The sequence below is a fragment of the Hemiscyllium ocellatum genome, chromosome 6, assembly GCF_020745735.1.
Source record: "Hemiscyllium ocellatum isolate sHemOce1 chromosome 6, sHemOce1.pat.X.cur, whole genome shotgun sequence".
NCBI classification, from domain to species: domain Eukaryota; kingdom Metazoa; phylum Chordata; class Chondrichthyes; order Orectolobiformes; family Hemiscylliidae; genus Hemiscyllium; species Hemiscyllium ocellatum.
Window position 1 is genome coordinate 78,533,363 of NC_083406.1, and position 23,640 is coordinate 78,557,002.

General features: G+C 39.0%; 1 protein-coding gene across 1 annotated transcript in view; it reads left to right on the top strand.

Moving 5' to 3' along the window:
* The window catches only part of LOC132816452 (cullin-5), an 80,561-nt gene that overhangs the window by 38,624 nt on the left and 18,297 nt on the right, over positions 1 to 23,640 (top strand). The window contains exons 9-15 of the mRNA XM_060826055.1: positions 3,733 to 3,863; positions 7,297 to 7,404; positions 8,978 to 9,042; positions 10,703 to 10,835; positions 13,199 to 13,330; positions 20,548 to 20,671; positions 20,928 to 21,103. Of these exons, the coding sequence (XP_060682038.1) occupies positions 3,733 to 3,863; positions 7,297 to 7,404; positions 8,978 to 9,042; positions 10,703 to 10,835; positions 13,199 to 13,330; positions 20,548 to 20,671; positions 20,928 to 21,103 (869 nt within the window). The remainder of the gene's footprint in view (positions 1 to 3,732; positions 3,864 to 7,296; positions 7,405 to 8,977; positions 9,043 to 10,702; positions 10,836 to 13,198; positions 13,331 to 20,547; positions 20,672 to 20,927; positions 21,104 to 23,640) is intronic.

Consider the following 23,640-nt stretch of genomic DNA (forward strand, 5'->3'; position numbering starts at 1 on the left):
ACTCCACAGACAGTCACCCAAGGTTGGAATTGAATCCGGATGTCTCACACTGTGAGGCGACGGTGCTTACCATTAAGCTGTCATGCTGCACTCCATGAAAGGGACACACTTACGTTTTCCATATCCATTGTGCCCAACTGCCACCAATGTAAAAAAACTGTTATTTACTTCTAGTTGAGTCTGAGCACTTACAAATGCAATGCAAAGTTCATTCAAGTTCATAGTTCAAAGTTGAATTGTGCCCACATTCTGACTCTAAATGAGTTGAATTCAAAGCAGTTCTGATTCAGTAGCCTATTTTGTATGAAGTTATTGCATGGCAACAAATGTAATCTTAATCACCATGTCCTATTTTAGTTTAAACATTTACTTGAATTGCACACTAACATTTCAGACAGTTAAAAATCTCAACACCAGGTTAGCCCAACAGGTTTAATCGGAAGCACACTAGCTTTCAGAGCACCGCTCCTTCAGGTGGTTGTGGAGGACACAATTGTAAGGCACAGAATTTATTGCAAAACTTTACAGTGTGATGTAACTGAAATTATACATTGAAAAATACCATGATTGTCTGTTGAGTCTTTCATCTGTTCGAATACCATGATAATTTCACTTCTTTCATGTGTAAATCACGAAACCTTTTTTTAAAAGTTGCAATCTCAGTTTAGCTGTAACAATTGGTGTTAACTAGACAGTATGTTTAAGGTGTTAGCTCCCTGTGTTCTCTGTCTATGCCATGATGTTTAGATTGATTCTAATCTAAAATGTGAGATAACAGATTACAGGAATTCATGCAGTTTTTGAGCCAAGTACAATGTAACTCTGCAAGTATAAATTCACCCCACAAAATATATGTATATGTGTGCATGTGAGTCTTTGTGTGTGTGTGTGTGTGTGTGTATATGTGTGTGTGTGTGTGTGTGTGTGTATATCTGTCTAGGTTGGGGAGTTGTGAGTGTGAGAAAGAGTGTATACGTATATGTGTGTGTATATGAGAGTGTAGAGTGTCTTAAGTCTGTGTGTGTGTGTGTGTGTGTGTGTGTGTGTGTGTGTGTGTGTGTGTGGTGCAACAATAGTCACCATAGTTTGACATAAACCCAAGGTCCCAGTTGAGGCCCTCTCTATGGGTATGGAACTTAACTATCAGCCTGGGAGGGAACACTCCCGTCTGTTAATTGTTGTGCGGTGCCCATTCATCCATTGCCGTAGCCTTTGCTCGGTTTCCCCAATGTACCATGCTTCAGGGCATTCTTGCCTGCAACGTATGAGATAGTTAACGTTGGCTGAGTCACATGAGTACCTGCCACGTAGATGGTGGGAGGTGTCCCTACATGTAATGGTGGTATCCATGTCCACACACTGACACGTCTTGCAGCGCCTACCTTGACAGGGTTGTATGGAATTGTCCAGAAAACCGGGCAGCTTGCTACGAAAAATGATCTGTTTGAGGTTTGGTGGTTGTTTAAAGGAAAGCAGTGGAGATGCGGGGAAGATTTTGGCGAGGTGCTCATCCTCATTGACAATGTGTTGCAGGTCACGAAGCACATGGCATAACCTTTCAGCTTCTGGGAAGTACTGAACAACGAAGGCTACCCTGTCAGTTGCAGCACATGTCTGTCTCCTGAGGAGGTTGTTACAGTTCCAAGGAACCATAATGACAACCTCAGGAGACAGACGTGTGCTGCAACTGACAGGGTAGCCTTTGTTGTTCAGTACTTCCCAGGACCTGAAAAGTTACGCCATGTTCTTCGTGACCTGCAACACGTTGTCAATGAGGATGAGCACCTCGCCAAGACCTTCCCCGCACCTCCACTGCTTTCCTTTAAACAACCGCCAAACCTCAAACACATCATTGTTCGTAGCAAGCTGCCCGGCTTTCAGGACAACTCCATACAACCCTGTCACGGTAGATGCTGCAAGACTTGTCAGTGTGTGGACATGGATACACCATTACACGTGGGGACACCTCCCATCATCTACGTGGCAGGTACTCATGTGACTCAGCCAACGTTGACTATCTCATACATTGCAGGCAAGAATGCCCTTAGGCATGGTACATTGGGGAAACCGAGCAAAGGCTATGACAATGGATGAATAGGCACCGCACAACAATCAACAGACGGGAGTGTTCCCTCCCAGTTGGAGAACACTTCAGCGGTCCAGGACATCCGACCTCGGACCTTCGGGTGACCATCCTTCAAGGCAGACTTCGGGACAGGCAGCAGCGAAAAGTGGCCGAACAGAGGCTGATAGTTAAGTTCCATACCCAAAGAGAGGGCCTCAACTGGGACCTTGGGTTCATGTCACACTACAAGTGACCACCATTGCACTAGACACTCGCACGCGCACACAGGCACTCCTATACACACGCATACACACGGACTTGAATATACGCAGACACGCACATACAAACCCTTACAGACACACACTCCCACACTATCACATGCACCTCCTCACAGACTTAAGACATTCTACACTCTCATATATACACATAAATACACTCTTTCTCATACACTCAACCCCCCAACCCAGACAAACATACGCACAAGTGCACACATATATATATATTTTGTGGGGTGAATTTATTGTTGCAGAGTTACATTGTACTTTGCTCAAAAACTGCATGAATTTCCCACTTTTTAGATTACAATCAGTCTAAGCATCATGGCAAAGACAAAGAACACAGGGGGCTAACACCTTAAACATACTGTCTAGTTAACACCAATTGTTACAGCTAAACTGAGAATGCAACTTTTAAAAAAAGGTTTCGTGATTTACACATGAAAGAAGTGAAACTATCATGGTATTCGAACAGATGAAAGACTCAACAGACAATCATGGTATTTTTCAATGTATAATTTCAGTTACATCACACTGTAAAGTTTTGCAATAAATTCTGTGCCTTACAATTGTGTCCTCCACCTGATAAAGGAGTGGTGCTCCGAAAACTAGTGTGCTTCCAATTCAACCTGTTGGACTACAATCTGCTGTTGTGCGATTTTAAACTTTGTACACCGGCATCTCCAAATCATTTCAGACAGTGATTTAGTAGTTACGGCAAGTTGTGGAATTTTTATTTCTTCATAAATTGAGCAAACTCTATTTAAAAACAAAATGTGATAGTGAACTATGAAGCTAGTATTTAAAAATGTGTAAGTAATTTATATGCAGATCTAGTAATCTTAATAAAAGTTTTAAAATGTCTGGATTTGTCTATATTCTGCGTATATAAGAATGTTTATTCACTTTTTATTTATTTTAGAATTAATGATTTCAGCCAATGACCTAGCATTATTAGCCATGTGGAATACTGATCTAGAATATTTCTTAACTAGCTATATATGTATCAAGTTGGTAATCTGAAAGAACAACTGAAATTACTGGAAAAACTCTGTCTGTGGAGATAAAGCCAAGATAGTATTTCAGGTCCAGTGACCCTTCAGAACTGATTTTGGGTTGAGGTCAAAACATTGCAGATGCTGGAAATCTGAAATAAGAACAGGAAATGCTGGAAATACTCTGACAAGAGAAATGAGTTAAATTTCAGAGCAATTATTTATTTTCAGAACAGGGGAAAATTTAAAAATGTAATAGGGTTCAGTGGGACAAGGACAAAAGGAAAATTTATGATAGGTTGGAAGACAGAAGCAATAAATGAACAAGGTCTACAAGGCCACAAATAATGAAGTTAGATGTTCTGTTAGATGTTGATGTGTTTGTTCATTTCTGCAGAACTACATTTGATGTTTACATTGATGGATAAAGTTCCAAATGGAATTGAGCCAATGTTAAAAGATTTGGAAGAGCACATTATTAGTGCTGGATTGGCAGATATGGTAGCAGCTGCAGAGACTATCACTACTGTAAGTATTTAAAGGTGCCTTTTAACTAATGTTCCTCACTTTCCCTATGCACTGTATGGGCCCAAAAATACACACTCAGATCATTCTCAACAAATTAAGGTGACCTCTGGGAGATACTTAGGAGTCACTTGAGCTGATTTGGTGTTTGCTTGGTTTTGTCAGGATTTTCTAAATACACACTGGCCTAAGATTTGGATAGAAAATTGAATTATCAGCTTTCACTTGCAAATTTCGAAGAACCTGTAAAACACATTGAGAAGCCTATTCAACCACAATAAAGTTATATTGTGATCTTACCTTATAAATTAGGTGGAGGTATTCTGAGTAACAGTTCATGGAATTATACAATCAGACAGCACAGAAACAAACACTTTGGTTCAACCAGTTCTTCTGACCATACTCCCAAACTAAACTAGTCCCACCTGCGTGCGCTTGAACCATAACCTTCCAAATTTTTCCTATTCATAACTTTTAAACATTGTAACTGTACCTGCATCAACCACTTCCTCCGGAAGTTCATTCCATATATGAGCCACTCTGTATTTAAAACAAAATTGCCCCTCATGTATTTTTTTTCCATCTTTCTGCTCTCACCTAGTCTTGGAATTTCCCACCCTTGGAGAAAAAACACCTGCCATTCATCGTATCTATATCCCTCATCATTTTATAAGCCTCTATAACGCCACCCTCAACCTCCTCCAGTGGAAAAGGTCCCAGCCTCTCCTTATAACTCAAACCCTCCAGTCCCAGAAACATCCTGCTAAATCTCTTCTGCACCCCTCCAGCTTAACAATATCCCTCCTATAACTGGGCGAACAGAGCGGGATAGTGTTCCAGAATAGGCCTCACCAACATCCCATACAATTTTCACATAATGTCCAAACTTTTGTAGTTAATGCCCTGAGCATTGAAGGTAAGCATGCTAAATATCTTTACCAGAAGATACAAACTTTTCAAAGAATTATGTATCTGAACCCTTAGACTCTCTGTTTGAAAGTACTACCCACGGCTCTCTTTTTAAGTTCTACCCTTGTTTTTTGTAAACAAAATGCAGTACCTCACATTTATCCAAATTAAACTCCATAAGCCTTTCTTCAGCCCATTGACCCAATTGATCAAGATTTCTTTGTAAGATAATCTTTACTGTATGCTATAACACCAAGTTAGTTGTGTGCAACTTACGAACCATGCCTTCTATATTCTCATCTAAATCATGTTTAAAAATAAAAAAAGAGTGCCCAGCACTGATCCCTGTGGAACACTGCTGGTCACAGGCATCCTGTCTGAAAAACAATCCTCAATAATCATTGTCTCCTGCTGTCAAGTCAATATTGTATCCAAATGGTTAGCTCATCCTGAATCCCATGATCTGTCTTTGCTAAATAGTCAATTGTGCAAAACGTTGTCAAAGGCTTTACTAAACTCTAAGTAAACAATATCTACTGCTTTGCCCTCATCAATCTTCTTTGTTACTTCTTCAAAAAAAACTTAACCAAGTTTGTGAGACGTTATTTCCCTTGCACAAAACCTTGCTGACTATCCCTAATCATTCCTTGCCTCCTCAAATGCATATAAATATCATCTTTAAAAATCACCACCACCAACAAACTCACATTCTCAGTTCTGTAGTTCCTTGGCTTTTCCTTATGTCCCTTCTTAATGACATGATGAGTAACCACTCTTGTCATCTGGCACCTCACCTGTAGATATAGATTGTGCAAATACTTCTTCAACGTTCTCTGCTTTTTCCTTCCTAACCTCCCACAATGCCCTGGGATATATTAGAAAAGTTGGAGTGATTTATTTCTTTCTGTTTCTTGGTTTAAAGATATGAAAATCCTTTATATAAAGTGATTATAGAAGAGCAGAAAAATATCAGTAGAACTCCTACTCCAATATTTCACTCCTGATAAACTGCAAAACCTGAAACTTTAAAAACTGCTATAATTAGAACTCCTACTGTGTGCAACAAACCCTTCAGCCCAACAAGTCCACACCGCCCTTCTGAAGAATATCCCATCCAGACCCAATAGGAAGGAGACCAGAATTGCACGCAATATTCTAACAGTGGCCTGACCAATGTCCTGTACATCCGCAACATGACCTCCGAACTCCTGTACTCAATACTCTGTCCAATAAAGGGAAGCATATCAAATGCCTTCTTCACTACCCTATCTACCTGCGACTCCACTTTGAAGGATCTATGAACCTGCACTCCAAGGTCTCTTTGTTCAGCAACACTCTCTAGGACCTTACCATTAAGTGTATAAGTCCTGCTAAGATTTGCTTTCCCAAACATGGACTGTGGGAGGAAACCAGAGCACCCGGAGGAAACTCACACAGACAAGGGGAGATTGTGCAAACCTCACACAGATGGTTTCCCTGTGTTGGAATTGAACCCGGGTCCACGGCACTGTGAGGCAGCAGTGCTAACCACTGAGCCACCATGCCACCCAAAAACTACTCCTAATTCAATTTTCGTAACTGAATTAAGTTATTTCTTGAAAGACCATGTGCCAAGCTTCCATTTCATTTAGTGTTGTAGATAAATTGACAAATTGATAAAGTATCAGCAGGATGAAGATCAAATAGTAGTGTATGCTCTTGAGAAAAACTGATTTGATAAATTGCCATACCAAAAATTACTTGGCAGAATAAGAACTCATGATGTGACTGCTAATGTATTAGCATAGATTGAAGATTGGTTGGAAGCAAAGAGTAGGGGCAAATGGGTCATTTTGACGTTAACAAGCAGTAGCTTATGGTGTGCCACAAGAATTAGTCTGAGACCTGAGCTATTTACAATCTATGTTAATGACTTGGATGAAGGGACCATATCTCTCGTAGCTAAATTTGCTAATGAATGCAGTTATTAAGAGAGCTAAAAGGATTTATATAGGATAAATGGGCAAACTTTTGGCAGATCGAGTGTGGTATGTATGACTTGCCTACTCCAGGAAGATTAAAAAAGAAGTACATTAAAAAAAGGGAGACTGCAAAGCTCTACTTTAAAGGAGGATCTGGGAATAGTGGTACACACATCAACCTTTGTAATTCAAGTTGTACAGGTAGGACAGTGATTTGAATGTTGACATTTATTGTAAGCTTTAGCAAGTTAAAAGAAGGATTTGAGGCCACAGCGATTTTTCTCCTCCCCAAAACTGCTGGGAGTCAGTGGTCTGTGGCATTCTCCTTTCCAGAGGCCATTGAGTATGTTCAAGGTTTATTTAGAGATTAGGTTGTCAAGGAAGTACATTGTTATGGAGATGAAAAAAGAAGTGGGGCTGAAGCTACAAATCAGACAAACCACAATTTTGTGTTGAAGAGAGAAGCAGGTTTGGGGGGCTCATTTACCTCCTTCTGCTCCTGGTCCTGGGGTTTTTCTGTGTATTGTGTTTTTTAACATAAAGCAAATCATATTTTTCTCTCACAGGATTCTGAAAAATATGTTGAGCAGTTGCTTACATTGTTTAATCGATTTAGTAAGTTGGTAAAAGAGGCATTTCAAGATGACCCTCGTTTTCTTACTGCTAGAGACAAAGTAAGTGGATATTTGCTTTGATATTGAGGATTTAGATAATTTTCAGATTGGAATATTTTTGAAAGCTCACTTACAGTTCTTTTAAAAAAGGTATTTGTATCCTTGAGGCAAAGTGCTAATATTAATTTTGACCAGGTGTTGAATGGTTCAAACATTGGATGTAGTTTGTTACGATCCAAGACCAGACCACCAAATTTTTTACAGTCTGGCTAGGAACCATAACTTTTATTTTTAAATTAACCAAATGTAAGATCCAGGGGACTTAGAAAGAAATAAAGCCATACGGTTTCATGGTCTTGAACAAACAACAATAAACTTTACGAGGTTAGAGCAGAAATATAATGCCAGTACATGTGCAACTTATATTTTGATGCCCAAAACTAACATGTACTAATATGGATAGGAGACTCTGATCTAACAGCCTGCAGTGGACATTAGCAAATGCTATCAAGGTGGATCCTATAGGATTTTGAGTAACTCCCTCCTGATGTTAATGACACGATGGGTTATCAAATCCAAGCTTCACAAGGGATAACAATTCTTTATGGCCTAGCATTGAAACTCCCTCTCACAAGCTGTTTTATCATGGATTTCATCGATGACTGTTCTTGTTAAGGTCAATCACTCTCCTTTCCCAAATTTACCCTTTCCTTGATTCTGGAAACTGCAGTTCAGTAAGTTTGGCGCAGCTCAAAATACTGCTGTGGGCTTTCCAACCCACACTATCAGCTGTACTGACCAATAAAATGGCACACTTTCTGAGCCTCCTTAGTTCCCAAGACTTATCCAGAGCCCTGAATCCAACACTTAATAACTACCGGAGCTTCTTTGCGAATTGTAACAGCTGAGAGATATCCAACCACTATCTGGCCTTCTCGGAGTCCTTTACACAGTTGCATCCCCGGCAGTACAGCTTGAAGACCAAGCCGACTTCATGTTGGGCAGCACTGCTTTTTTTTCTCTCCAGCTAATTGTGAACTTGAACCTGCTTTACAGTGACCTCAAACTGTTTTGAGTGACCTGTTGATAAATTTGCAACAAATCTGTCTGCTGTTGTTAGGTAGTATTGAATATAACTCTTGTTTTGGAACGGTCATATAAGAAGCCCTTAGAACTGTGTTCCTCATGTGCTATCATTTTCACAGAATTCTGGGTTTACAATACAAATTGCATGCACATAAAAGTTCTTTCACAAGTTGTTGTGGTTCTGTTCGCCGAGCTGGGAATTTGTGTTGCAGACGTTTCATCCCCTGTCTAGGTGATATCCTCAGTGCTTGGGAGCCTCCTGTGAAGCGCTTCTGTGATCTTTCCTCCGGCATTTATATTGATTTGAATCTGCCGCTTCCGGTTGTCAGTTTCAGCTGTCCGCTGCAGTGGTTGGTACATTGGGTCCAGGTCGATGTGCTTATTAAATCTGTGGGTGAGTGCCACTGAGGATGTCACCTAGACAAGTTGCATAACTTGTAATATTTTTATTGTTCTGTGTTGTCTTTGTTAGGTTGCAAAATTATTGAAAACTTGCTATGCTGCATTTTGATAATTTTGTCTTATTTAAAAAATGTCTCCCAAACAGGCATATAAAGCAGTTGTGAATGATGCTACCATATTTAAACTTGAACTACCATTGAAGCAGAAAGGGTGAGATCTTTGTACAATATTATTCCAAATAACAATTTTATAAAATGTAAAGGCTGTTAAAAATATTTCATTGATAGCATAACGGAACAATTTGAAAAATATCATTATTTAGTGCAAGTTATACATCTTTTTGTTCTTCGAATAATCACCCTAAAGATTAGAGCTTTTCTCTTCCAATTCCTTTCTTACTCAACATGGCCTGAAGATGCTCATTTCAATGGGTAGAATTCCATTAACATGAAGATCCCATTTAGGACCCAACCCATGTGGCTATGCCTTGTAATTGAGCTCAACAGCATCTACTTGCAGTGTGCCTTTAACTTAGTAAATATCCAAGGCGTTTCATAGAATTGTTACCGAACACAATTTAATTTTGAAGCTCAAGAGATATTGTGATAAGTGACCAAAAGCTTGGTCAAAGTGGTAAGTTTTAGGGACTGCCTTAATGGGGGCAAAAGTAGAGAGATGGGAATGTTTAGGGACGGAATTTCAGAGCCTACAGCCATGTTGGTGATGTTATGACCCCCAAGGTAGATTGATTTTAAAATTAAGAATACACAAAAGGGCAGAATTGAATTGATTTTGAAAGCTTCAATTTTCTGTAAGGATTATTGAATAATAATAAAATCAGATCATACACTGATAGAAATCAAAAAGTCTAATTTGAGAATATTGTCTAAGGATTTGTGCCCACTGAACAATATATTGACTGGTGAGATCCGTTGCAAAAGCTAATCTTTTTTTCATGTACCATGAAGTAAAGAACATTCAAATGAATTGCAAGGAAGTAGAATGGAATATGATAGAAATAATATTCAGAGCATTGGAGCTAGGGCTTGGACAACATAGTTTTAAGCAGTAACCTCCTTCGTACATCAACTAATTTGCATCGAGCAAAAGTTTTAGTGGGCTATAGGTGAGTGAGGTGCAATCTGTGCCACATTTAATAACTTTTGCCATCTCCTTAGCTAACCACAAGATTATTAACATTTGGCACAAACTCTTCATTTATGCTTCATCTGCTTTAGCAGTAGAGTTGGTTCTGTCATATGAGTTAAGGATGCAGGATATTTTAGAATGAAAAAGAAGTAGATTAAATATATTGTTTTCAGAAATGTAGTCATTTTCTCTTCTCAAAAACGACTCTTCCAAGAGACCCATCTCCTGCTCCCTCATCATTCATGGCTCTTTTTGAGTAGGTACTATCCTGCTCCTTTCAGAATCCATTTTTGGACAAAGCCCACAGTTCATCCATATGATCTCTTGAACAACTAACCTTTTTCTAACTTACGCCCTATTCCTAATGACCTTTTCCTTTCTAAGGTCTTGTCAATGTTATCATAATTGTGCTGTGTGCCTATCTCTTCAATAACTCCTTGCTTGAAATCCTTCAATTTGGTCTTTGCGTTTCTTGAAGCACCAAGCTTTCCTTGCCTGTGCACTGTGGCTACGACCATGGTCATGATGCATCACAGGGATAAAACAAACAAATTATTAGCAACTGTTGTAATATTGCATATGCTCAGCTGCTAATCACAGGATACAATATCCACATTGTTAGTGGAAAACCAAATCTTACTCCATTTCAGTGTTTATAATTGTGAATTTGGATTGTTACTTGCAAAATACTTAAATATTTTATTTTGTTCTTTTAATTTAGAGTTGGGTTGAAAACTCAACCTGAATCTAAGTGCCCAGAGCTACTAGCAAATTACTGTGACATGTTACTAAGAAAAACACCACTCAGCAAGAAGCTTACTTCAGAAGAAATAGAAGCAAAGCTTAAAGAAGTGGTATGTATGTTTCTGGCACACTATAGTTTTAACTCTGGCTATTGGTTTATCTAGCAATCTAAATTTTTTCACAGTGACACAATGTAATTTTCTGGAAACTGAAAACTTTAAATCCAGGTGACAATTCAAGTGGCTCTTTTTTAAAAAAAGAATCATCTATGTGCAGTTTTAATGTTGAATTTGCCTTGAATTTTATAGTAAAGCAAATTAAAGCACACTGTGCTAGATTTTTATACTCAATATCTTAACAATAGCTGTTGGCTGTATTCAGTTGATGTTTGATCCAAGCACTTCATTGTTTTTAATTATCAAAAGTGTTCTAATCCAGTTGGATTATAAGGAATGTCTTTTATGTATCATCTCTGGATTTTTCAGACAAGATATTAGCACAACAAAGTGCTTTGCCTGTTTTGAAGAATGCATTTTGATTAGCTTTTCGTGAAGCTGTGACATCTGCTTTGAATTGTTGGTTAAAACTCCCACTTTAAATCCAGGTGAATCCAAAACTTCCATTTTGTCACAACACTATAAAAAGATTATAGCACAGAAAGATTCATTCAGCCCATTGTCTCTGTGCTGGCTGAATAAACTAGCCACCCGTTATAATCCCACTTTCAAGCACCTGGTCTGTAGCATTGTAGGTGAACAGTGTGTCAAGTGCAGACCCAGGTTCCTTTTAAATGAGCGGAAGGTTTCCATCTCAGCCACCAAACTGGGCAATGACTTCCAAACACCCACATCGCTCTGGGTTTAAAAACATAAATTTCTCATGTCCTCTCTTTTCTTTCTAACAATCACCATCTTAAATCTTGTAAGCTATTTCCTGCAAATCTTTACTACCAATGTAAGCCTGACATGGCAAGATACAACCATGCCAATAGAAGCAAGATCAGTTGCATGAACTAAAATCATAATTACAAAGCACAGAATGAAGCTATTGTGTCCATTCTGGCTGTGCCAACTTTTTGAAAGAGCTATCCAGTTAGTCCCACTTCCCAAACTTTTCCCAGAGAGATACTTTCCCCTTCAAGTATTAAGGACAAAAGGGTAACTAAGGAGAGAATAGGGCCCCTCAAATTTAAGTGAGGCGGCCTGTGGAGCTGCAGAAGATGGGGGAGATACTAAACAAGTATTTTGCATTAGTGTTTACTGTGGAAAAGGACATGGAAGATATAGAATGTCGGAAAATAGATAGTGACATCTTGAAAAATGTCCATATTACAGAGGACGAAATGTTCAATGTCTTGAAACACATAAAAGTGGAAAACTCCCCAGGACCTGATCAGGTGTGCCTGAGAACTCTGTCGGAAGCTAGGGAAGTGATTGCTGGGCCTCTTGCTGAGATACTTGTATCATCGATAGTCACAGGTGAGGTGCACGAAGACTGAAGGTTGGCTAACGTGGTGCCATTGTTTAAGAAGGGTGGTAAGGACAAGCCAGGGAATTATAGACCAGTGAGCCTGATGTTGGTGGTGGGCAAGTTGTCAGAGGGAATCCTGAGGGGCAGGATGTACATTTATTTGGAAAGACAAAGACTGATTAGGGATAGTCAACATGCCTTTGTGCGTGGGAAATCATGTCTCACAAACTTGATTAAGTTTCTTGAAGAAGTAACAAAGGGTTGCTGAGGGCAGAGCGGTAGATGTGATCTATATGGACTTCAGTAAGGCATTTGACAAGATTCCTCATGGGAGACTGGTTAGCAAGGTTAGATCTCATGGAATACAGGAAGAACTAGCCATACGGATGCAGAATGGGTTGAACCGAAGAGGCTATTTCTGTGCTGTACATCTCTATGACTCTATCGATGTTTTGATTTTCTTTTAAATCTAGAGTGTTAATATATAGATGTTTCTGTCTATAGAATCATTAAGTTTCAAAAGAAACCAGTACATCTACTACCTAATATTTAACTAATTATGCTGTAACAGTTTCAGTGGTGTCCAGTTTGGTTGGTGAGGTTCCCAGTTTAAAAGGATCCTGGGTCTGCACCTGAGGCACTGTCAAACTTGATAAATTAATGATAAATGTTACCTTAAAGTATACTTTGTTGTTCTGGAGTATCAAATTAACAATGTTGATTTCTACCTTGCAGAATATTCATTAGTTTTGTGTTGAGCTACTTAAGTCTGTTTTTAAGCTACGTTAAGACACGTGGGCAAGGATTTTTTTCTTCAATGACCATCTTGAATAAGTTTTTTTTATTTTTTTTTAACCACTTTTGGCAAGAGTGGGCTAAATTTCAATTTGACCGACACTGTTCTCTGAGAAGAGGAGCGAGGTTCAAGACATTGTATTTCTTGACAAGAAATGAAAAATCAATTGGAAACATTGCTTGAATTCTCATACATTACTTTTAACAGTTACTTGTACTGAAGTATGTGCAAAACAAAGATGTCTTTATGCGGTACCATAAAGCTCATCTGACAAGACGCTTAATCCTGGACATTTCAGCTGACAGTGAAATAGAAGAAAATATGGTGGAATGGCTTAGGGTGAGTAAATGTAAAAATTAGGTTTTTTTGTAATGCTTCCTCTCCCTTGAAAATGATACAATCTTCTTCATGGAATCTCTGTTGTGTAGATTCAATTATGATTGTGGTAAGTAAATAACCAAATAAGATGTGGCCTTATTCACAGTTCTGGAAATAACTTTGTTGGTCAAGTTTAAACTGCATTTAATCAAGGACAAGAGGACTTTCTCCTATCTCTCAGCTATCATAAACTACTTGGTGGGTAGCTGTTGAGTTTATTTTAAATTCAATGAAATATGGGGCACATTAATAATTAAACAAGATAAGATTTGAATCGAAGGAATGCCAATTCATTTTCTTTGACATCCTCCGCCATGTACATCACTCACCTTCCTGCCTGGCATTTATTCCTTGATCAACATTATTTTTCCCAAGTTTCATTGCAAAATCAAGGTTTTGTTTTCTTTATTTGATGAGCCAAAGTGGATTTGCATGACAAATTAGTTTTTCCAATGGCCAATTAAATCTTCTCATCCTTAGGATATACGTTTCATCCAATGTTACAGATTATCTATTACATTTGTAGGTAACCTCTGGAGTCTAACCTAGCTTTGCTGTATAACGATCCCATTGTCCAGTATAGTATTGTGATCCTTTTGAATTATTGAATAATTGTACAGCAAAACGCCTTTCTAATATGTGTAGTCATTTGGTTGTACAGAGCTTGAGTATTGCTGAAAAAGATGCATTTTGTCAAAGCTTTTCTTCATCGAATTTGTGTACTCCATGACAAAGCCTCTAACTGTCAGGGTTCACTTATCAACCAATGAGCATGTTTTTATACAATATAAGAATTTCCCTTTACATTGATTTTCCTTTGAGTGCAAAGTGAAAACCTTTGATAGAATATCTTTTATTTTGCAGTACTTTGTAATGTACATTTAAGATTAATTTAATTCTGGTTTACTGAGATGTACCAGTTTACCTGTATGGATCTAAATTCATTAGGATATCCCTTGAACGTGCACAATATATAACAATGGTGATGAGTACAGATCTTCTATGTTTCTTTTGAGGCAGTAACTTGATTGGGCTGTGGAAAGTTCTACAATAAGCTGTACCCAGCCTTACAAAAAGTATTTGACAAGTTTTCACATGATTGGCTACTAGTGAAGCTCCCAAATAAATCTTGGGATTGTGTAACAAATTGGAGAAAATTGGTTTGCTTGTGTATTGGTTGGGTTGGAAGATATTTAGTTTCAATATTCTAATCAGTATTCTAAAGTAGAAACTATACACGCTACAATAATCACTATATCACTTAACATCTTTCTCTCTGACCTTATATAAATATCTTTAGTTTATATGGTAACCACGTTCTACTTTAATTATTGCAGCTTAGTTTCCAAAGTTTTGACTTTATTATTCACTAAGGGAATTAATATCTGTCCCAAATTTATTTGCTTGTATTTCTATCTTTACTCTTCTCTTAACTTAGTTAAAAGTAATCTTCTGGATTTTCTTATCCAAAATCATTTATTGTCTTACATTGAAAGTTGAAAGTCTTCTGCAGTCTTTGCTCATAACTCAAACTTTTTAACATGTTAGGGCAAGCTTTGTAGCTGCACCTCTTGCTAACACAAAGGCGGCAAGTACACGGGAACACCACCAAGTTCCCCTCCAAGTCCTTCACCGTCCTGACTAGGAAATATGTTGCTGGGTCAAAATCCTGGAATCCCCTCTTTAATGACATTGTGGGTCAACCCACAGTAGATGGATTGCAGCAGTTCAAGAAGGCAGCCATTTTTATCCTTGAGCTTGTCCCATCATTCAATTAGATCACATGTCAGCAAGAGGTGCAGAATAGCCACAAGGCTTGCATTAAAGTACTGATGATGAGACACAGCTGCAAGGCTTGATCTAATATGTTAAAAAGATTGAGTTATGAGAAAAGACTATAGAAAGCTTTCAACCTTCAATGTTAGATGATAAATGATTTTGGGAAATTGAATCTGGAAGATCACTTTTAACAAAATTAAGAGAAGCTTAAAGATATAAACTCAAGCAAATAAATTGGGACAGATATCAATTCACACTCAGTAAGTGCTCTCTAAATAAAGGACTCCCATAGTGAGTGGTAAAATTGAAACCTTGGAAACTAAACTGCAATAATTAAAGTAAAACGTGGTTACCTTATTTATATAAGGTTGAAGAGAAAGGTGTTAAGTCCTACATGGATTATTGTTGCTTATGTAGTTTCTACCTCACAATACCAATTAAACATAAAAGTGCCAAGTAACCTGAAGAGTATCAGAGATAGATGATGCAGCACATTATCTTTAAACCTGGAATTCAGTGCTTTTGTCATGTTTGAACCAAAGCTGAAATGAGGTCAGGAGCTGGGTTACCCTGATGGAACCCAAATTTGGCATCACTGAGCAGGTTGTTGCTGAACAGGTGCTTGCCTTTTGATAGTACTGTTGATGCCATCTGTCATCAGTTTTTACTGATGATCAAGAGTAGACTGATGGAGCAGTAATTGGCTGGGTTGGATTTGTCCTTTTTTATGTAGTTCTACCAACAATGATTTATGGGTCACTCTGTTCAGTACTGCTCCTCTAGCCCACCCAAACAATTAAACAATTCCCTATTTGTTTCTCCTTTTAGCTAATTTGTCATATGTTCCCAGGAATTGCTTTTGAACCTCATTATGGGATGGAAGGTTGGTCTCCTGGGTGAGAGTACTAGCAACTGAGTAGAGTTGACACACTACATGCAAGCATTAAAGGTAGTTAAAAGCCGACACAAATCAGGCTGAAGTGAAAGAGAGCATGTATTATTCTGAAAGATTAAAGAACTTCAATTTTCTAACAAAAGTGATTACAAATTAAGCATTTTTCTGAACTGCATAAATATATAGACTGCTCGCCGAGCTGGAAGTTTTTGCTACAAACGTTTCGTTCCCTGGCTAGGGAACATCATCAGTGCTGTTGGAGCCTCGTGTGAAGCGCTGCTTTGATGTTTCTTCCGGTATTTGTATTGGTTTGTTCTTGCCGCTTCCGGGTGTCAGTTTCAGCTGCAGTGATTTGTATGTGGGGTCCAGGTCGATGTGTCTGTTGATGGATGTTCTTGCCGTTTCCGGGTGTCAGTTTCAGCTGTAGTGGTTTGTATATGGTGTCCAGCTCAATGTGTCTGTTGATGGAGTTTGGGGATGAATGCCATGCTTCTAGGAATTCTCTGGCTGTTCTCTGTCTGGCTTGTCCTATGATAGTGGTGTTTTCCCAGTCAAATTCATGTTGCTGGTTGTCTGAGTGTATGGCTACTAGAGATAGCTGGTCGTGTCGTTTTGTGGCTAGCTGATGTTCATGGATGCGGATTGTTAGCTGTCTTCCTGTTTGTCCTATATAGTGTTTTGTGCAGTCCTTGCATGGTATTTTGTAAACTACGTTAGTTTGGCTCATGCTGGGTATTGGGTCCTTTGTTCTAGTGAGTTGTTGTCTGAGCGTGGATGTTGGCTTGTGTGCTGTTATGAGTCCTAAGGGTCGCAGTAGTCTGGCTGTCAGTTCTGAGACGCTCCTGACGTATGGTAGAGTGGCTGGTCCTTTTGGTTGTGGCATGTCCTCGTTCCTCGGTCTATCTCTTAGGCATCTGGTGATAAAGTTGCGTGGGTATCCGTTTTTGGCGAATACCTTGTATAGATGTTCCTCTTCCTCTTTTCGCAGTTCTGGTGTACTGCAGTGTGTTGTGGCCCTTTTGAATAGTGTCCTGATGCAACTTCGTTTGTGTGTGTTGGGGTGGTTACTTTCATAGTTTAAGACTTGGTCTGTGTGTGTTGGTTTCCTGTGTACCCTTGTGGTGAATTCTCCGTTGGGTGTTCTCTCTACTAACACATCTAGGAATGGGAGTTGGCTATCCTTTTCCTCTTCTCATGTGAATCGGATTCCTGTGAGTGTGGCGTTGATGATTCGGTGTGTTTTTTCTATATCTGTGTTTTTGATGATTACAAAGGTGTCATACAACATACAATATGTTGATGACACCTTTGTAATCATCAAAAACACAGATATAGAAAAAACACACCGAATCATCAACGCCACACTCACAGGAATCCGATTCACGCGAGAAGAGGAAAAGGATAGCCAACTCCCATTCCCAGACGTGTTAGTAGAGAGAACACCCAACGGAGAATTCACCACAAGGGTACACAGGAAACCAACACACACAGACCAAGTCTTAAACTATGAAAGTAACCACCCCAACACACACAAACGAAGCTGCATCAGGACACTATTCAAAAGGGCCACAACACACTGCAGTACACCAGAACTGCGAAAAGAGGAAGAGGAACATCTATACAAGATATTCGCCAAAAACGGATACCCACGCAACTTTATCACCAGATGCCTAAGAGATAGACCGAGGAACGAGGACATGCCACAACCAAAAGGACCAGCCACTCTACCATACGTCAGGAGCGTCTCAGAACTGACAGCCAGACTACTGTGACCCTTAGGACTCATAACAGCACACAAGCCAACATCCACGCTCAGACAACAACTCACTAGAACAAAGGACCCAATACCCAGCATGAGCCAAACTAATGTAGTTTACAAAATACCATGCAAGGACTGCACAAAACACTATATAGGACAAACAGGAAGACAGCTAACAATCCGCATCCATGAACATCAGCTAGCCACAAAACGACACGACCAGCTATCTCTAGTAGCCATACACTCAGACAACCAGCAACATGAATTTGACTGGGAAAACACCACTATCATAGGACAAGCCAGCCAGAGAATTCCTAGAAGCATGGCATTCATCCCCAAACTCCATCAACAGACACATTGACCTGGACACCATATACAAACCACTACAGCTGAAACTGACACCCGGAAACGGCAAGAACATCCATCAACAGACACATCGACCTGGACCCCACATACAAATCACTGCAGCTGAAACTGACACCCGGAAGCGGCAAGAACAAACCAATACAAATACCGGAAGAAACATCAAAGCAGCGCTTCACACGAGGCTCCAACAGCACTGATGATGTTCCCTAGCCAGGGAACGAAACGTTTGTAGCAAAAACTTCCAGCTCGGCGAGCAGAACCACAACAACAGACACCCGAGCTACAAATCTTCAATCAGATTTTAAATATATAGACCCAACAAGCCTGAATAATTTGTCAGGACTAAAATGAAAAGCACATTAAAAGTTGATGTTAAGACTAACTTAACTATTACAAATATCTTGGACAGAGTAAAGAGAGAAAATAGGTGCATTAAAAATGTAATGTAAGACTTTAATAGGGTACAATAAGGATGAATTTTAATGCACTGTATAACTTTCCCTTGTCCTTGACTGTTAAAATGTTTAAAGCATGCTTGCCTGCACTACAAACTGTTTTTAGCATGCTTTCTGAATATTATGTTGTCACAAGATAACTTTCATTGGTGGGCCTTCATTAGATTATGCATTGAAGTATGCGATGCATAAAACAATTATTATAATGCAGATTATAATTTGGCCCATTGTGTCTACACTGGCTGTCTGAGCATTGAGACTCGGAATCATTCTTCCGCCTTTTCCCCATAATTTTGATATTATTTCTACTTAAATAATCGTCCAAAGACTTGTTGAATACCTCAATTGAACTGTCTCCACCAGACTTCCAAGCAAGCATTCCAAACCTTAACTGCTCACTATGTGAAAAAGGTTTTATTTTGGACATTTGCTGCTTTTGCATATTATTGTACATCTATGCCTTCTCACTCTCAATCCTTTTATAAAAGGCAACAGTTTCTTTGTGTCTACTCTGTCCTGCCCCTGATAATTTTGTAAGCTTCCATCAAATCTCCTCTTGACCTTTTTCTTCTCCAGGGAAAACAGTACCAGTTTCTTCCACTATCTTCATAAATGAAATTTCTCATCCTTGCAACCATTCTCTCAAATGTCTTTGCCATTCTCACTTTCCCAAAGAGTGACATCCTGAATTCTGAATGATAGACTACTTATACCTTAGCTGAAGTATTATCCTAGTTCAGTATAATCTCCGTATACCTGTATTTTATATTCTCTTTTTATGAAGTCTAGGATACAATGTGCTTTGTTAAATCCTAACTCCTGTCACCTCTAATGATTTATGCACATATAAATTCAGGTTCCTTTGCGTTCATCCACACCCTTTAGGATTGCCCTTTATTCTATCCCATATTCTATTTTTCCTTGTGCTTCCTCATATCAATCTTTGTCTGCCCACTCATCAACTTATCAATGATCTTTGTATTTTTACACTCTGCTCACAGTTTACATTGTTTCCAAGTTCTGTATTATCTGCAAACTTTGAAGTTGTCCCATTCCTATCAGGATCTAGATCATTAATGTCTATGAGGAAAATCAAAAGTCCCAAAATCAACTCCTGGGGCGCTCAACTACAAATCTTCCTCCAACCAAAAAATATCCATTAATTATTGCTCTTTATTTCCTATCTCTCAACCAATGTTGTAAGCATGTTACCACTATCTTATAGATTTTCAGTCTCAAGGCTATTGAATGACATTGTGTTGACTGGCTTTGGAGGTCCGTTTATACCACATAAATAACTTTACCCCTTCTCAATTACCTGTTGTTGCCTCTTCAAGATCTCCAGATGGAGTTAAACATCTTAGTCCATTAGGAAATCTGTTAACTCTTCCTAGTGAACCAACACTTTTCCTTATTAATTCTTTCCCAACGAATTGTTTCAAAAAGGTACCCACCACTGGAATTAAACTGGCTGGTCTGTAATGCTTTAATGTTTAAAGTGATGCACATCTATTGTGTATGTGCCTTGATGGATTTTAGGTGATGGGGTCCGTCCAATGGTATTTTTGCTCTGACTTGTTCTCTGGCTCTGGCTCTGGCTCGCGCTTTGGCTCTTCACAGGCATGGAGCTTACCACTCTGGCAAGTGTTTTTTCGAACTGGTGATGTCATTAATCTTGAATGGAGAATTCAATTATTGAAATAAATGATTTATACATTCTGTGAAACCTAAAACTCCCAAATTGAGGATATGTTTTATATATTGAATCATACTTTTGGATTTACATGTTTTAAAACTGGTTCAGTAGATTGACGCATTTATTTTGACTAGTAAAGTGCATGTGTTCTTTTTCATTGTATTTGTTAGCATTGTGTATTTTATAAAATAGAACTTATTTTAAAAAAAACATAATTGTGTGTTTTAGGAAGTAGGTATGCCTGCTGACTATGTGAACAAGTTGGCCAGAATGTTCCAGGACATAAAAGTGTCTGAAGACCTGAACCAGGTCTTCAAAGAAATGCACAAAAACAATAAGTTGGCCTTACCAGGTATTTTCTTTAAACTTTGTGGGAGAGCATTCTTTTGAATACTGTGTCACCAGTGATTACTGTGTTTTTTAAAAATAAGTTAATGTGGCTTTATTTTGAGGCTTAACATGTTTAAAGAGGATGATTGTGTCTTTGCAGATTAAATTTAACATAGAATCAAAAATCTGTTATTCCTAGTAATGAAATTCTAATAGAGTATGAGAGATACTTATTAGAAAGGCTATCCGACTAAATTATAACTGTTAATGCCATTTAGCGGATTCTGTGAATATCAAAATTTTAAATGCTGGTGCCTGGTCACGAAGTTCAGAGAAAGTATTTGTTTCGCTGCCAACTGAACTAGAAGACCTCATCCCTGAGGTGGAAGAATTCTACAAAAAAAACCACAGTGGTAGAAAGCTGCACTGGCATCACCTCATGTCGAATGGAATTGTAAGTAAAAGGATGTTATTAATCTTAATATGTGACCATTAGATGATGACTAACTTAGACAGCTTTTGTTTAGTTTGCTAAACCTAACCTCCATATTGACAAAAAATGTCAGTCAGCAAGTGATGTTATTTACATTCTGGTAATAAGTTAAATGAATAAGCAATCTTGTGAACAGCTTTATAAAATTGCCAGCCCGCACCTGGTATGAAGTTGAATTAATCTTATGTTTTAATTAGTGCAATGCTGTTGTTACTTTTAAGCTTTTTGGTAAAACGTATTTGTCTTGAATAGATGTAAATAAAATACATTTAAGAGCAAGCTTCTTAGTGAGCTTAATCGAAGTGAGAGAAATTATGTTTGTATTGCAGATTTTTAAATGCTATTTCTTTGATTCCACCTCCTTTACATTTTGATCATATGTCAGAGCTGGTTGCTAGATTGTTAGTCAGTGGCTGCTACTGGGAGTGCTGAGAGAGCGTTTGTTGGTAAGATTAGGCTTTGTTGTGTTCCCCCAAGACTCCAATGAGGAAGTGTTTGCCAGAAATATTCGAGGTACTGGAGGGCAGCTAGCAGTGATAAAATTGTATCGAAACCTGGTGAAGCCACCAAACAGGACTACTTGATGCCAAGCAGCATAAGTAGAAAGTGATAGAGCTAAGCAATCCCACAGCCAACGGACTAGATCTAAGGTCTGTAGTCCTGCCGCATTCAATCGTGAATGGTCATGAACAGTTTAAAAAAACCTCACAGGTGGAGGAGGAGGAAGCACTACAAATATCCTATCCTCAGTGATGGAGGAGCCCAAACCAAGACTGCAAAGAATAAAACTGAAGCATTGACAGCAAACGTCAGCCAGAAGTGCCGAATGGATGATCCATCTTTGCCTCCTGCAGTGGTCCCCAGCATCACAGATGCCAGTCTTCAAACAATTTGATTCACACCACATGAAACCAAGAGATGGGGTTAGAGACACTACAAAGGCTATGAGCCTGACAGCATTCTGACCTGGTAACAACTGAAGAGTTATGCTCGAGTTTTTCACTTCCCTAGTCAAGCTCTTCCAATATACTTATGTTAGCATCTACATAACAATGTGGACATTTGCAGGGGTCTATCCTGTATACAAAAAGCAGGACATATCCAATCTGACCAATTGCTACCATGTCAGTTTACTCTCAGTCACCAGCAAAGTGATGGAAGGTGTCATCAACAGTGCTATCAAGCAGCACTCACTCAACAGTAACCTGCGCACTGATGCAGTTTGGGTTCTGCCAGAGCCACTTAGCTCCAGATCTCATTACAGCCTTGGTTCAAACATGGGCATAAGCACTCAATTTCAGAGGTGAGGTGAGAATGGCAAGCTTTGACATTGAGGAGCCTGAGCAAAACTGAAATCAATGGGTATCAGGGGGCAAACTCTCCACTGGTAGGAGTCATACCTGGCACATAGGATGATGGTTGTGGTTGTTAAAGGTCAGTCACATTGGCTCCAGGAAATCTCTACAGGAGTTCCTCAGGATGGTGTACTTGTAGTGATCATCTTCAGCTGCTTCATCAACGATGTCCCATCCATCATAAAGTGGGCATGTTTGCTGATGATGACAGAATGTTCAGCCCCATTAGTGACTTTTCAGATACTGAAGCAGTCCAAAGTATCAGGCAGAGTGGAAACAGATCCTTTGGTCCAATCAGTCCATGCCAACATAATCCCAAACTAAACTGGTCTCACCTACCTATTCCTGGCTCATATCCCTCCAAACCTTTCCTGTTCATGTATCTATCCAAATGTCTTTTAAATCTTGTAATTGTGCTCATATCCTCAGGAAGTTCACTCCACATGCGAACCACACTCTATTTTTTTAAAAATGCCTTTTTTTGTCTTTTTAAATCTCCCTCCTCTCACCTTAAAAGCATGCCGAGTCTTGAAATCCCCCATCTTAGGGGAATGACAACTACCATTAACTCTATCTTTGCCTCTCATTATTTTACAAACTTCGATCAGATCGCCTCTCAGCTTCCTACAGTCCAGTGAAAAAATGTTCCAGTGTATCCAGTCTTTTTTTATAACTCACACCTTCCAATGAAGAAAACCTTCTTCATTGTCTACAATACCACCAACTTTGGTGTCGTCTGCAAACTTATTAACCATGCCTTCTAGATTCTCATCCAAATCATAGATGCCAAACAAAGCAGTACCCAGACCGATTCTTGTGGAACACCACTGGTCACATGTCTCCAGTCCTAAAAGCAACCCTCCACCATTACTCTCCGTCTTGTGCTGTTAAGCCAATTATATATCCAATCGGCAAGCTCACCTTAAATCCTATGTGACCTAACTTTAATTAGTCTACTATGCGGACCCTTGTCAAAGGCCTTACTCAAATCTAAATAAACAATGTCTACTACTATGCCATCATCAATCTTTTTGGTAACTTCTGCAAAAACTCAATCGAGTTTGTGAGACACAATTTTCCTCCCACAAAACCATGCTGACTGTCTTTAATCAATTTTTGCTTCTCTAAATGTCCACGACTTCT